Source organism: Rhineura floridana, chromosome 2, assembly GCF_030035675.1.
Source record: "Rhineura floridana isolate rRhiFlo1 chromosome 2, rRhiFlo1.hap2, whole genome shotgun sequence".
NCBI lineage: Eukaryota > Metazoa > Chordata > Lepidosauria > Squamata > Rhineuridae > Rhineura > Rhineura floridana.
Window position 1 is genome coordinate 155,234,318 of NC_084481.1, and position 13,829 is coordinate 155,248,146.

Consider the following 13,829-nt stretch of genomic DNA (forward strand, 5'->3'; position numbering starts at 1 on the left):
CTTTGGGGGTTTCTTTGACTTGTAAAATTATGCAAACATATCCAGCAGTATTCTCCAGGATAAGTATTAAACACAGAAACGTGTGGAATGAGGCAGTAAATTAAATAGTTGTAGGATGTATGTAATTAGGACATTGGAAACCAAAGCCTAAAAGTCCCCATTTTCTCCAGTGTAATCCAACTGCACGCAGGCATTGAATGCAATTACAGTTAAAGAGCAGACAGTCAGATTTTAGTCATCTTGGTTCTGAGCCATATGTTGGTGAACCAGTGCCACACCTCTGCGTCAAGGCAAATTCACTGGTAGTGCAAGACTGGCACTTCTGGAAGAGTCACATGAGTCAGGCTCCCTAAAACCATGGCTTAAAAATCATGACATTCTGGACTTTTAATCCAATAACAGTTGGTATTCCAAACTCTTTTCTTGTAAATCTTAGAAACAAAATTCAAGACACCGATAATAAAGTGGCATAGCCTGGCCATAAATGGGCCAGCATAACTTGAGGCAGAGCATTTTCACACAAAAGGAATGAATGCAGATCAAAGCTTTGCTCAAACTGTGTCTTCATACTCTTCCCCTTCCCCCATTTAGGGCTATCAATAAGCATATAGTCAGGATTTATTTATCATTTACTTAAATAAAGGTGACTTAACACTTATATGTTGCCAGAACTCATTATAGGTCCCTATAATGAATGAAAGATGAGAATTGAAAATTTCATACAAGGAAATGACACCTTTCATATTTTGTATCAGTGGCACACCAAAAATGACCTCAACAATAACAGTTTTTCTACATTCTGCTGCTTCACCTTTCCTCTGTAGTACTCTGTATTTGTGCCACTTTTTAATGGAGCGCAACCACCAAGGGCTTAAGCTATGCATCACTCCATGACTGAGAATTCAAAGTGACATGTGTAGACAGATTTTAGAGGTGTGTTCCACAAGGCATATTTCCCTGGGGGAAACTGGTCAGCAGCTGGGCTATAGAACTGAATCAGCATACGGCCTAGCATGGGAGCAAGGGGTGGGGGGAACTTCCCTTCTGGGTAACCTCCCAAGGGTCAAATGGATGAGGCCAGAGGCAAAAGTGGATGAAGCAATGAATGTAAATTTCACCTTTTTACAGCAGGCTAGTTTCTACAAAAACATACACACCCCTCTGTCTTCCATCCAGACAAGCAAGAGGCATTAGGGTACATTCCAGCCAGGCAAAAACATTCAGCATGTGAAACATGAGGAGTATGGCCTGTGGGGAGTTCTGAGGGCCAGATAGCACTTTCAGTCCCAAAGACTGAGGTTCCCCAACCCTAGCATAGGAAGAACCCAGAATCCACTTAGCAGCCCCCATTGCAGAACAGATACTTCCTTCTATGCCCCTCTGCTGTCCTGACTCACTGCATGCTCCCTTTCTACAGAGTGGGACCCTGCCTTTTTGCCACCACTTACCTGCATAGGTCTCATCTGTATCAATGTAATTAAAAAAACCTGGAACGATCTCCTAAGTTAACCTGTGGATTGAAGGGAGAAAAAAAGGAAATATGTCCGTCAAGATAACATAATGGACACGACTGGGAAGACCATACTACACCACTTTAGACACATGGTTGTCTAAGATTTTTTTTGGGTGGGGGTAGTTAAAATGTTCTCTTGTAAAACAATGAGCACTTTGTACTTTTGATATGTAATGACCTGGTTATACACCTGTAACTATGAACAAAAAACCCCAAAAATGTAATCAAAATCCCTATCCGCTTGCACAGCTACAATGAAAATGAATGTTCTACCAAAACTCATATTCCTTTTTCATGCACTCCTAGCATATGTAGCTGAAAACCAACTTAAAATATGGCAAAAATAACTGAATCAATTCATCTTTCGAAAAAAAATCCCCCAGGATCAAAAAAAATTACTATATTGCAAATCTAGCATAGAGGGATGGGGAATTCCTTATAAAATTTTATTTGGATGCAAATCAGCTATCCCATTTAATGCAATTGATAATAGATGATAAATAAATAAAAATGGACCCAATTGGAAAACATGGAAATACAAGGTATTCCATTGGGAATGTGGCTCCTTAGACCAAAGGCAAACAAAATAACACAAGCCAATAAAAACCCATTCACTGCTGCTCTCCTCAAGACTTGGGGCCAGAAGTCACAACAACTTGTACCCAATCTCTCTACTTTAGTGCCTTTATTCTTCCATCAGGACTTCAACAAAAACATATTTATCATGACAACAGTGGTGGGAACAAGGATTATTTCAGCTACGAGATTTTTATCCCAATAAAGTCTTAATAAGGGAAAGAAATTTCAGACAAATGGATCAATCAGGATTTCAATGGCTTTTCTGCAGACAAATCCAAGATTTCCTCTCCCGCCCAAAAATCGAAGCTTAAGCAGTGTCAAATCTATCAATTTTTGAAAATATAATTATGACAATGCACAATGGAGGAAAAGGGATTATTCTAAACTATATAATTTGCTTCTGGATATGGGGTCAGAACAGTTAATAGGATTCAAACATCAATGGGAATGGGATTGATCAAGGGAGCTTGATGGGAGAGACTGGTGACAACTATAGAATAATTGTTTGGTACCCACGTCCTCCCATCAAGTCCATCAAAATAATATTAAAAATTGCCCACCACCGGTATGCTACCCCATTATACTTATCTCAAGCAAACCGTACCCTCTCCCCCACTTGTTGGAGGGGATGTGATTCAACTGGCACATATCACCATATGTGGTGTGTGTGTGAAAAAGTACTCGTTTTCTGGGATGCTATCTTTAAAGAAATTAAACAACTAAGCAAGACATTAACCAAACACCACAGCTTGCCATTTTAAATTTATTCATAGACTCCGATAGAGATGTACAATGCAAGAACCTGATCAGTCATTTACTTATGGCAGCACACCTCACAATTGTCAAGCACTGGAAAGACCTAAAGAGGGCATCAATACAATACTGGTCACAAAAAGTGTGGCATATAGCGCTTATGGAGAAATTAACCTCTAAGCTCCGACAAGCAAGGGGAGAGTTGAAGAAGGAAACTTTTCTTGACTCCTGGTACCCTTTCATAACTTACATGAGTCAAACAACACATGGGTGGGCCCCACCAACACAGTATATGGCCAGTTGAGTTGGAATGCCTAAACCATGAAATCTGTTTATGTAAAATTTTGAATACCTAACAATTCTCTCTAAAATATATTAATCATTTTAATAAATTAATTGAGTTCATTTAGAAGCCATGCCATTGCTGGGGGGCAGTAGGAATGATGTTTAGATAGTGATTTAAAGTTTTAATAATTATAAGTTAGTTATTAAGATTTAGATAATAGTTGATTTAATATGATATTGGATCTCTAAGGTATAACTGAAATATTTTATTTTTCTTGATTATTGAAGTGATTATTGAAGTGATAAAATCTTTCATATATGGAATGTATCTGAATATTGATTTCATGTAAAAGATATGTAAAATTTCAAAATTTAATTATATATATATATATATAAATGTAATAAAAAACCCAATTGCAAACCCTGGTAGACCAGTGTTTAACTCAGGGTGGGAATCTTAGATCTCCTAGAGGCAATGGAAGTACATACTGGCAAGGCTCAGTAAAGACTGTTAAGGAGGATGATTGCAGGAAATGGAGACGTTATTGCCATTCACCTTGCCAAAAGAATGCGTTTCTATAGAGGCACCAGCTGGGCAAACATACATCTTTATAGCAAATAGCAAATAAGAAAGCTTCTACTGACCCTCTGAAAGAAGAAAGGCAACCAAGGATTCAAGAAGCCTGCTGGGGCCAATAAAAGAAGGTAGCAATAAGAGGATGGGGGAAGTGCAAGCAACTTTGATCAAGACTGACCTCTGATCAAACAAACTACTAACTAGGCAGTGAATGAGGCAGCAGATGCTAGGGGGTGAGGTGGCAACCCTCATGGCCATTCCTGTAAATCCACCCTTCTGCCGAATCATTTCCATCCTCCCCCTGGTCATGGTAATGCTTGCTTGTTGCGGGGAGGGGTTGTCTTGCCTAATTGTCTTTTCTCAGTGTGATAGTGGTGATAGGAAAAGTCCCTCACCAAGCAAGCAGACAGAGGGTCGGCCAGCCTAGGCCACATACTCTGGCAGGCATTGTGCATGCAGTGCTCTGTTCATGTGATGTGCCTTGGTGCCACTGCTGCTGCATTGCCCTGTTTGAGAGGAAACTAGCAGGCGCCAAGCAGACTGGTAAGCAAATGGCAGCAAGGTATTAAAAGACAGAGCTCTGTGTGCCTGAGCTGTCCTGTGCCCCTAAACTAGTCTGTGGCCCTCCTATGTTTCTACAACATTAGCTCTCCTCACTTACTCTATTTTTCTCCCGCGTACTTATTTGTAAACGTAGCCATATCCATTCTCAGCTTTATTTTGTTAAACTCAGCTAGCGAAGCTCCTAATTTTTGTTCATATGTTCTAGGTCAGTGGTTCACAATCTTTATGAGCACAGGACCCCCTTTGTATGCTCAAAAATTTTCATGACCCCTCCCAATTGTAATTTTAGTCTCTGTTAATTGAAAAAAATGGTTCGTGGCAAAATCACATCTCCAAATATCCCTTTCTATAAAAAGCTCCCTGCAGACAGGGAGGTGTTGCTTTTATTTCTTAATGCAAAGGTCCAATCAAATTGGGATCTCCCTCCCCCCCCCAGTCTGAAGATGTACAGTCCTGTCTCCCAGCACCAGTGGTTTACAGTGTTGGACTAAGATCCAGGTTCAAATCCCCACCCAGCCATGAAGTCTACTGGGTGACCTTGGACCTGACACAGTTTCTCAGCCTGACCTATCTCACAGGGTTGGTGTAAGGATAAAATGGAAAGGGGTGGAACCATGTGCACCACCTTCAGCAGCTTGGAGGAAAGGTGGGATATAAATGCAATAATAATTAAATAAATACATTTCAGCTGCAGTATGTGGACCCCAGCCTCAGCCAACCTCATGAGCTTTTTTAAAACCATCATCAAGAAGCAGCAGTGTGGTAGTGTTGGGATGCTAGATTGTGAAGACAAAAGGGTGGATATGTTGAGGAGGGGAGTTAGTGCTTTTAGGCCTTGGGATGATAATCAGAACTGACAACTTGGTTAGCATGCAGTTGGGAATGAGAGTGGAGCAGAAGACAGATCAGCGCGCGCGCACACACAAACACACCTGCCCCTCCTGCAAGCATCTGCAGGCATGCTTGTATTTGGGCACATGGGAGGGGGCAAACCCTCAACTGCGGCAGCATCTTGGAGACACTGGCACACACACTTAGCCTCAGAGATGGGGGGCGAGCAAGTCCTGAGCTTCCTCACTGCTCTTTGGCTCCATCTGGGCTGAAGGCGAGATCTGAGTAGCCTTGCAAATAAGAATAATTTTTAAAAGGAGGTGGCAGCGAAGTAGGAGTCAAGAAAGCCAGGCAGGCAGGCTGTCAGGAAGGAAGGGGGAAAGCACCCTTTCCTTGTAGCCTTGCTTCTTGTTGCTTCATGAAAAGCCCTCTCCTCTCATTCTGAGTAAGGGCATCGTCAGTAGTGGCAGTGCAAGGAAACAGGAGTCAGGATAGTAATCCCCTCTTCTTCCTGGTAGCACCTCCCTCAGCCTCCTTTCGCATCTGCCATGTGTGGTATAGACAAATGCCTGCCTTGGTGCACTTGAAAGATGTTCTGGTGCTTCAGCAAAGTCCTCCCCTCTTGTCTGGGGCAACGGGAAGGTGTCATCTGCAGCGGCAGTGGGGAGCAGACAGTGTTCAGGTAGTGAAGACTTTTAAAAAATTAATAAATCATTCAATTCTTTACTGTTCGTGACCCCCTCTGAACTACTTCACAGCCTCCCTGAGGGTCACAGCCCCCAGGTTGGGAACCACTGCTCTAGATCCATTCTAGTTGCTCTGACTTGCTTACACTTTTCCCTATGTGAATCCTTTTTTGAACAAAAGTAATGAAAAGTGAATGCAGGACTCCAAATGGAGAGCTTACACACCATACATTTAAACAATATGGCTTCCCCTAAAGAATCCTGGGAACTATATTTTCCCCCTCACAGAGCTACAGTTCTCAGTACCCCCCACCCCCTTAACAAACTATAGTCCCTAGGATTCTTTGAGGGAAGCCATGTCAGGGGCGTCACTACCGGGGTGCGGAGGGTGCGGACCGCACCCGGGTGACACCCTGAGGGGGGTGATACCCAGAGCCGCCCTGCCCTGCGCCATTGCCCAGCAAAGGAGCCGAGAAGTGCTCTGGGTCGGCGCAGTCAACTCCTCCTCGGAGGTGGGCGGGCAAGATGGAAAGCAGGTGCCTGATCGCTGGCGGTGAAGCCGGGATGGGCCTTCCACCGCCAGCCTGGAGTGTGTGTGCGCATGCGTGAGCACGCCGGAGGGTGCACACTGGAGGTCCACACACACCCCGCACTCGCACTAGTGACGCCGCTGAGCCATGTACTTTCAATATATGGTGTGTGTTTGTTGGGCCTAGCATTTTATGAAAACCTCCCCCAAATATTTCAGTATAATTGTAATCATGTTTATCTGGAAGCAAAAATCCCATTTATTTCATTAACTTTCAAATACATATGATTTGGGATGCAGCATAGATCTCATATATGTTCATCACTATTTCCTTATGCCTTTTCTGGACATTGTACTTGCTATGCCAGCTGCACCCTCTTGTCTACAGAAGGCAATGAGCACAAGAGTGCTAGGGGATGTTATGAGGATGGCCCTAACAGGCGTTGAAAAAGGATTGCATAAATGCATGGGTGGATAGACCTGCTGTTGGATGCGAGCCAATGTTAATAACTGGAAGTGTAACCTTCATATTCATCAACAGTGTATCTCTGACGATCAGATGCTGGACACAAACAGGAGATTGCTTTGTTTGTGGCTTTCCCAGTGTCATGAAAGCAGCCAATGTTATGCGTGCCTAAACCCATTGGAATAAATGGGTTTAAGCACACTGTCAGCTGTTCACGATTGGAGTATCAGACGCCCTATTAAGGTACAATGCTTGTTGTGCCGGCTGGAACAAATACGTGCCTTACGAGGAGGGACAGCCAGTCACAGGCTCTTGCTACACACCAGCTCCACCCACCCATCGCGCGGTCCCCGCCTCCAACGGATACACGCTACTGAAACGTGCGGCGCTGCCTCCACCTCTTTGCAATCTTAGGGCCGACTAGTTATGCACCCCAAGTGACCAATGGGCTTCGTCGGGCGGAGCTGAGTCGAGTGTGGCGGGTGAAGAATTGGGAGGAGCGCAGAGCGCCTGACGAAGGGAGGCTGTGGTTGTGCTTTGGTGGCGATGGCGGCTCTTCCCGGTTCGGCAGCTCGGCCCCGTAGCGGTTGCTGCGTGCACTGGTTCCGGCGAGGTTTGCGACTGCACGATAACCCCGCGTTGCAAGCGGCCATCCGGGATGGCGGTTCCGTGCGCTGCATCTATATCTTGGACCCTTGGTTCGCGGCCTCCTCTGCTGTGGGCGTCAACCGCTGGCGGTGAGCAGGAGTGGGCGGGAGGTGCCTTATGTGTTTGCGCGCGCGCAGGCGGCAGTTGGTTGCCGGGGGGGTACGTGCAATGAGCAGTGGGAGGCGATACACCGTGGGGAGGCACGCGAAGGTCGTGTGTACCCCACATGTCTTCGGTGGTTCAGACCATCGCTTTAGTCGCACAGCCGTACCTTGACACGAAGGACGATAGAGTATTACATATGTGCATAGCATGATACAGACTTTGAGGATGTGGAGATCGTTCTTCAAAAGATGACCGTCATCCTCCGGTCAGTTAAAATAAACACCCCAGATGTAGTGGGGCGAAGAAGGTCGGGTCATTCAGTCCTTCTCCTGCCGCCGTGGGGCCCGTTGAAGCACGCAGTAATTAAACGGTAAAAGAAGAGCGGGCAAACTCGGCCAAAGCGGCAGGAAGTCGAAAGAGGACACGGTGGATGTATGGATGTTTAAGCCCAGGGCGAACGAGCCTTTAAGCCAGCCCCATAATCACCATGGCGGCGTAAGGCGCCTTGTGACTTCCATTCTCAATCCCTGACTGCAGTTTTGGGTCTGACGATCGCGAATTCCCGCTATCGCGTCAGGAGTCGCATAGGAGGCTCAGAACAATGCCAGGGGCGATTCTTTGTGGGTAAAACTTTACCTGGTGTGTCACTGCTAACGTACGCAGACCTGCGCGTTAAACAAAGAGGTCAAAAGTATGTGTGCAAGAAGGAGCAGAAAATGAGGTGAAGCTGGACTATGAAACAAAGAGAGACACAGCCCCGCATCTGTTTTCATGCGTGGAATTGTACAGATGACATCACGAGTACCAGTATCCAATAGGATTTGCTGGTGTTTACACTTGGGATTTCTCTCAACTATGGATTTGCAAGAGTAAATCAGAGCGTCCAAGGCTTCTCTTTTTTGCCACAGGAGTCTGTTGGTTTCCAATTATGATAGGGCTTGTGTCTGATAAAGATCATATATGATGGCATACAGTGCGCCTCCCTGCACAGTTAATAGAGCACCATTGTAAATAAGCCCACAAAAGTAACTTGTACATTAAAAACAATTACTAGCAAACTGGGGGCTGGCAGAGGAAGGATAGGGAGCTGCATTTCTGTGCTAAGGGCCTTCTTCCTTTACCAACTTGCTGGTTTCTGTGCAAGATGTAGATGAGGCACAGAAAACTCCATCCTCCACCAGCCCAATTACCTACATGGAATTCCAATCACTTGCCTGCATGGAATTTCTAGTTGCCTGTAACTACCAGGTTAGTTCTTTTCTTAGGTACAAGGCTGCATATGAACTAATACTAGTTCACTGGATGCATATAAAGAAAAAATCTGTAATTATGGAAGCCAGCTAATGGGAGCACCTTACTTGTCCCTTTTCTGCACCCATCCTGGGGACACATATGCCTCGCCCTCCCATCTCCCAATCTGTGAATCATCTCTGCACCTTATGCCACCGTCCTTACTGCCTCCTGCTTGCCTGCCCTTCCTACATCTTTGCTCCGATTCTTATGTTTGACTTTATGCCTTGGTGGCAACTGTATCAAAAGGCATTTGAAGCAACATCAAAGCAACCATGGTGGCTATTTATTATAACATGAGGTAGTACGATGACAAGTTGAAACTAGATACTTTTATTTCCCTTTTGCTTTTAGGGGACAGCAGCCGTCATCATCTAAAAAAGCCCTTTCCTTGTGCTAGCTGCTATGTTGGGTTGCTTTGTATAGTGTTCTTTTAATATTTAAAATAGGATGCTTGTTAAGATTGCAATCCACAAAACACTGCTCTGGAACATAAACTGATTCTATGTATCATTGCTTGGAAGTAAATTCAGTAGGGCACCCTCATGTAAATGCATATAGGATTTAGGCTGCAATCCTATCTTGGAGTAGTTTTATAATTTCTTGGTTGGAATTTCCCCACTCTGCTTATAACCACATATGTTTGACAACCACCCTTAGCTCAGAATTTTTTCAGCCTCTGAAAAAACATGGGGGGAAATGAGACATGCTAGAACAGCTGTAGAAGGGAGTAAACTCTGTTGCTGGCATTTGACATAACTGCTGGGATGATGGCATTTTGGGTAATGAGACATTCCTGTTCTACTAGTTTGAAAATACCTACAGTGTATACTTAACTTAGTTTCAACATACAGAATCGTAGATATAGCGGCTGAGAAAGCCCTGTTACAACATGCTTAGGTTAATCACTGAGTGTTTGGCCCAGGATTATTCTATGTTTAAGCCAGAGAAATACCTTGTGAATCTTGAGATATAACTTGCTATCTTAAAAGTGTTAACTTGGGACAGAAGAATATCAATCACTTACAACAGGTGCATGGCTAACATCTTGGACGTATTCTTTCTCATATGTATTCTTAATATAGAAAGAGGCTTAACTATCATCCAGGCCTTTTGAGGGTAAAAATTACACTGTAGTGCACCTTTTCTTACAGAATGTATTTTTTAAATTTTATTTAATAAAATTTATATATTGCAAAATTTAAAAAATCTCCAAGCAGTTTACATAATACAATATAAAATATTCATAATAAAATACCGATAAAATCTAACTTAAAAACAAACTGACATAATAAACCTGTCAAAATATAGATAAAACCAACATAATAAAATTACATGTGGGTTGGCTTGCCTAGAAAAAGTTTTGGCAGATGTCCAAAATGGTACAGTGAAAGGGTCTGCTTAATAAAAAACAGGGAGTCCAAGATCGATTGATTCTGCACAAGTGCAGAACATACATTATATGGCACTTATAAAAGTGCCAGTTCCGCAGATTGGAGTAAGGTGACCTTCCAAGTAAACTGGTTGCAAGCTGTTAAGAGCTTTGTATCCTTGTAGTAAGACTTTTTATTTATTTATTTATTTATTAAATTTGTTAGACGCCCATCTGGCAGGGGTTATCCTGCCACTCTGGGCGATGTACAATAAAATACAAATATATTCCATAAAAAACATAAGCAGAAAAATTAAAACCACCCCTAGAACTGCAATCTAACTACCTAAACCCCCTCCCCAGCCTGGTTGAAGAGCCAAGTCTTCAAGGCCCGTCGAAAGCACAGCAAGGAGGGGGCCTGGTGGAGGTCAGTTGGCAAGGCATTCCATAGCGAAGGAGCCACTACAGAGAAGGCTCTTGACCTAGTCCTCTCCAGTCTAGCTGCTTTTGTTGGGGGAATAAGGAGTGAACCATTCATGGACGATCTTGTTCGACGGCACCCCTGGTGAGAATGGAGGCGTTCCTTTAAGTAGAGAGGGCCGGCTTCAAATAAGGTCTTGAAGGTTAAAGTCAGAACCTGAAATTTGGTCCGAGCGACCATGGGCAGCCAGTGCAGCTCCCTGAGGACTGGAGTAATACGATCGCGGCAGCGGCTGCCTTTAATCAGACGAGCTGCCGCATTCTGCACTGGCTGCAGCTTATGGACCGTCTTCAGCAGAAGACCCACATATAGAGCATTACAATAGTCCAAATGAGACAGAACCAAAGCATGCACCACTGAAGGTAGCAAACGGCTCGGGAGGTAAGGGCGTATCTGTGAGGCGTCCTTCCCTGGCTCTGCCTGTCAGGTTCCTACCTGCTCGTGGTTACTGCCTGTCTCTAGGCACCACCAGGGACTCCACCAGTCCGGACTGTCCTTTATTTTATTTTTTCTCTCCCCGCTCTAGCACATATCTCAACAGATCCCCCTGCTAGGCAACCACCAGTCACGTCCTAATACTAGTATTCCCAGAGACTCTGAATACTGGTATTGTTATTCTCTTCACCGCTGCCACCATTTGTTACAGTTCCCCTTCAGCCTTGGTCATTACCTTACCCTCCCTTCTGGTCTGTGAAACCCCAGCCAAGGATCAGGCCTTTGGTAAACCAAATTAAGTATTTATTAAAGATAACAAAGCTAACAAGATTAACAAGATTTCTTCTTAAAGCACATAAGCATATGGTTTTACTCAATACTAATCCGAACTCCACCTCCCTCCTTCTCCACTCTCTCCTGTCAAACAACTCTCTCTCCCACCAAGCAACCCACTCAGTTCTCTTCTCCCCCCCTGATTCCACTCTCACTCTTCCTTTTATACGTTCAGCCATTTTAAACACTCAGCCAATCATCTAGCATTCTACTGCCCATTCACTCCCCCTCCTCTTTCACTACTTACCATATATCTTCTAAACAACCAACACTTACCATATATACATTAATATAGGAACATCACAGTATCCTTCGTATGAGGTGAAGTTGATAAAGCGCCACCTGACTAACGGCCGCCACCTGCGCCTCCATAGTTAATTGGGAGTCAGTGATGACCCCCAAACTCCGGACCTGGTCGCTCAGGGACAGATGTACCCCGTTGAGCACCAAATTGGTAATCCCCAGCTTTGCCTTATCACCCACCAACAGAACCTCAGTTTTATCTGGATTCAGCCTAAGCTTATTCCTGCCCATCCGTTCCCCCACCGACACCAGACACTTGGATAACAATTCTAATGCCGCCAGTGGGGAGGATTTAAATGAGAGGTAAATCTGTGTGTCGTCTGCATATTGATGTTATTGCAGACCAGATCTTCAAATGATTTTTCCCAGCGGCTTTATATAGACATTGAATAACGTCGGGGAGAGGATGGAGCCCTGCGGCACCCCACAAGTAAGAGGCCAGGGCTCAGAGACCTCCTCTCCCAGCAGCACTCTCTGGTACCTCCCAGAGAGGAAGGAGCGGAACCATCGTAAAACACTGCCTCCAATACCCAGGCTCTCTAGGCGATCTAACAGGATAACGAGGTCAACAGTGTCAAAGGCCGCTGAGAGATCCAGAAGAACAAGGAGAGTATATTCGCCTCCATCCAACGCCCTTCTCCTGTTGTCCACCAGAGCCACCAATGCTGTTTCAGTCCCGTGTCTGGGTCTGAAACCTGATTGAAATGGTTCATGGTAGTTCACTTCCTCTAAGTATGCTTCAAGCTGATTCGCTACCACCCGCTCGACCAACTTCCCCAGAAATTGTAAGTTTGAAGCTGGGCGAAAGTTGTTTAAGTTCCGGGGGTCTAAGGAGGGCTTTTTTAGAGTTTGAATAATTACAGCCTCCTTAAGGGCCAATGGCAGATGACCTTCGTCAAGGGACTCATTAACCACTGCCTTGATCCCCTCTCCCAGTTTATCTTTGCAATTCACAATAAGCCATGCTGGGCAAGGGTCGAGTAAACAGGAGATAGGTTTAAGTGAGGAAAGAACCTTAATTACTTTCTCGGAGGAAGGAAGCTGAAAACGATCAGGGCCCAATGGCAACCTCTGGCTCGATTACTAAGGCTGTGGCAGGCGGAATGGTGCTCTTAATATGGTCGATTTTGTCTGCAAAGTGTTTTGCAAAATTGCTACAAGAGGCCTTGGTAAGTTCTGTAGGGTCTGGGGCAGCTGGCCCCACCAAACTACGGACCACCTGAAACAATCTCCACGGGCAGCACTCCGTGGCAGCAATAGAGCCCGCAAAAAATTCCCTCTTTGCTACCCTCAGCGCCAACTGGTAGGTTGTCGCTGCCATTCTAATCCCCGCCTGGTAACAAATTGGCAGCCATTGCAAGTTTCACTTCTGTCAGCAATTGTACAGCAGCATTCTGTACTAACTGAAGTTTCTGGACCAAGCATAAGGCCCACATAGAGTACATTGCAGTAAACCAACCTTGAAGTTACCAGTGCTAATGTTGTGGTCAAACAGCTGTTATACTAGCCAAAGCTGATAAAAGGCACTTCTAGCTACCAAGGCCGTCTGTGTTTCCAGTGACAAAGCTGAATCCAGAAACAACCCCAGATTGTGTACCTGCTCCTTCATGTGGAATGTAACCCCACCCAGGGCAGGCAGTTGGCCAGTTTCTTGTACACAGGAACCACTCACTACAGAGCCTTTGACTTGTTAAGCTGAGCTCTATCCAGCCCACCATTGCATCCAGGCTCTCTGGCATCCAAGGCCTGCCTGGCCTCTCCTGATACAGGTGCTATGATGAAATAAAGTTGAGTGTCATCAGCGTACTGATTGTACCTTGCCCCAAATCTTCTAGTGACTATTTGAAGCATTGGGGGCAAGATAGTCTCTTGCAGCATCTCAACACATCTGCAAGAGACCTGAAATGCACTCTCTTAATGCTACTCTCTGAATCCTGTCATGTAGGTAGACTCAAAGCCGCTATTACACAGTTCCCCCAAGCCCTATCCCACTGAGCCATTCCAGGAAGATACCATGATCAATGGTGTTGAAAGCTGTAGACAGATGGAAAAACAAGAGCAAAGTCATACTCCTCTTGT

At 44.8% G+C, this 13,829-nt stretch overlaps 1 protein-coding gene across 3 annotated transcripts in view; it reads left to right on the plus strand.

Moving 5' to 3' along the window:
• The first annotated feature begins 7,064 nt into the window (after positions 1 to 7,064).
• Positions 7,065 to 13,829, plus strand: part of CRY2 (cryptochrome circadian regulator 2) — a 49,946-nt gene continuing 43,181 nt past the window's right edge. For all 3 annotated transcript variants that reach the window (XR_009760658.1, XM_061610855.1, XM_061610856.1), the window contains exon 1: positions 7,065 to 7,520. Coding sequence is in view for 2 of the 3 variants with exons in the window: in XM_061610855.1 (XP_061466839.1) it covers positions 7,330 to 7,520 (191 nt within the window). In the remaining variant the exon portion in view is untranslated. The remainder of the gene's footprint in view (positions 7,521 to 13,829) is intronic.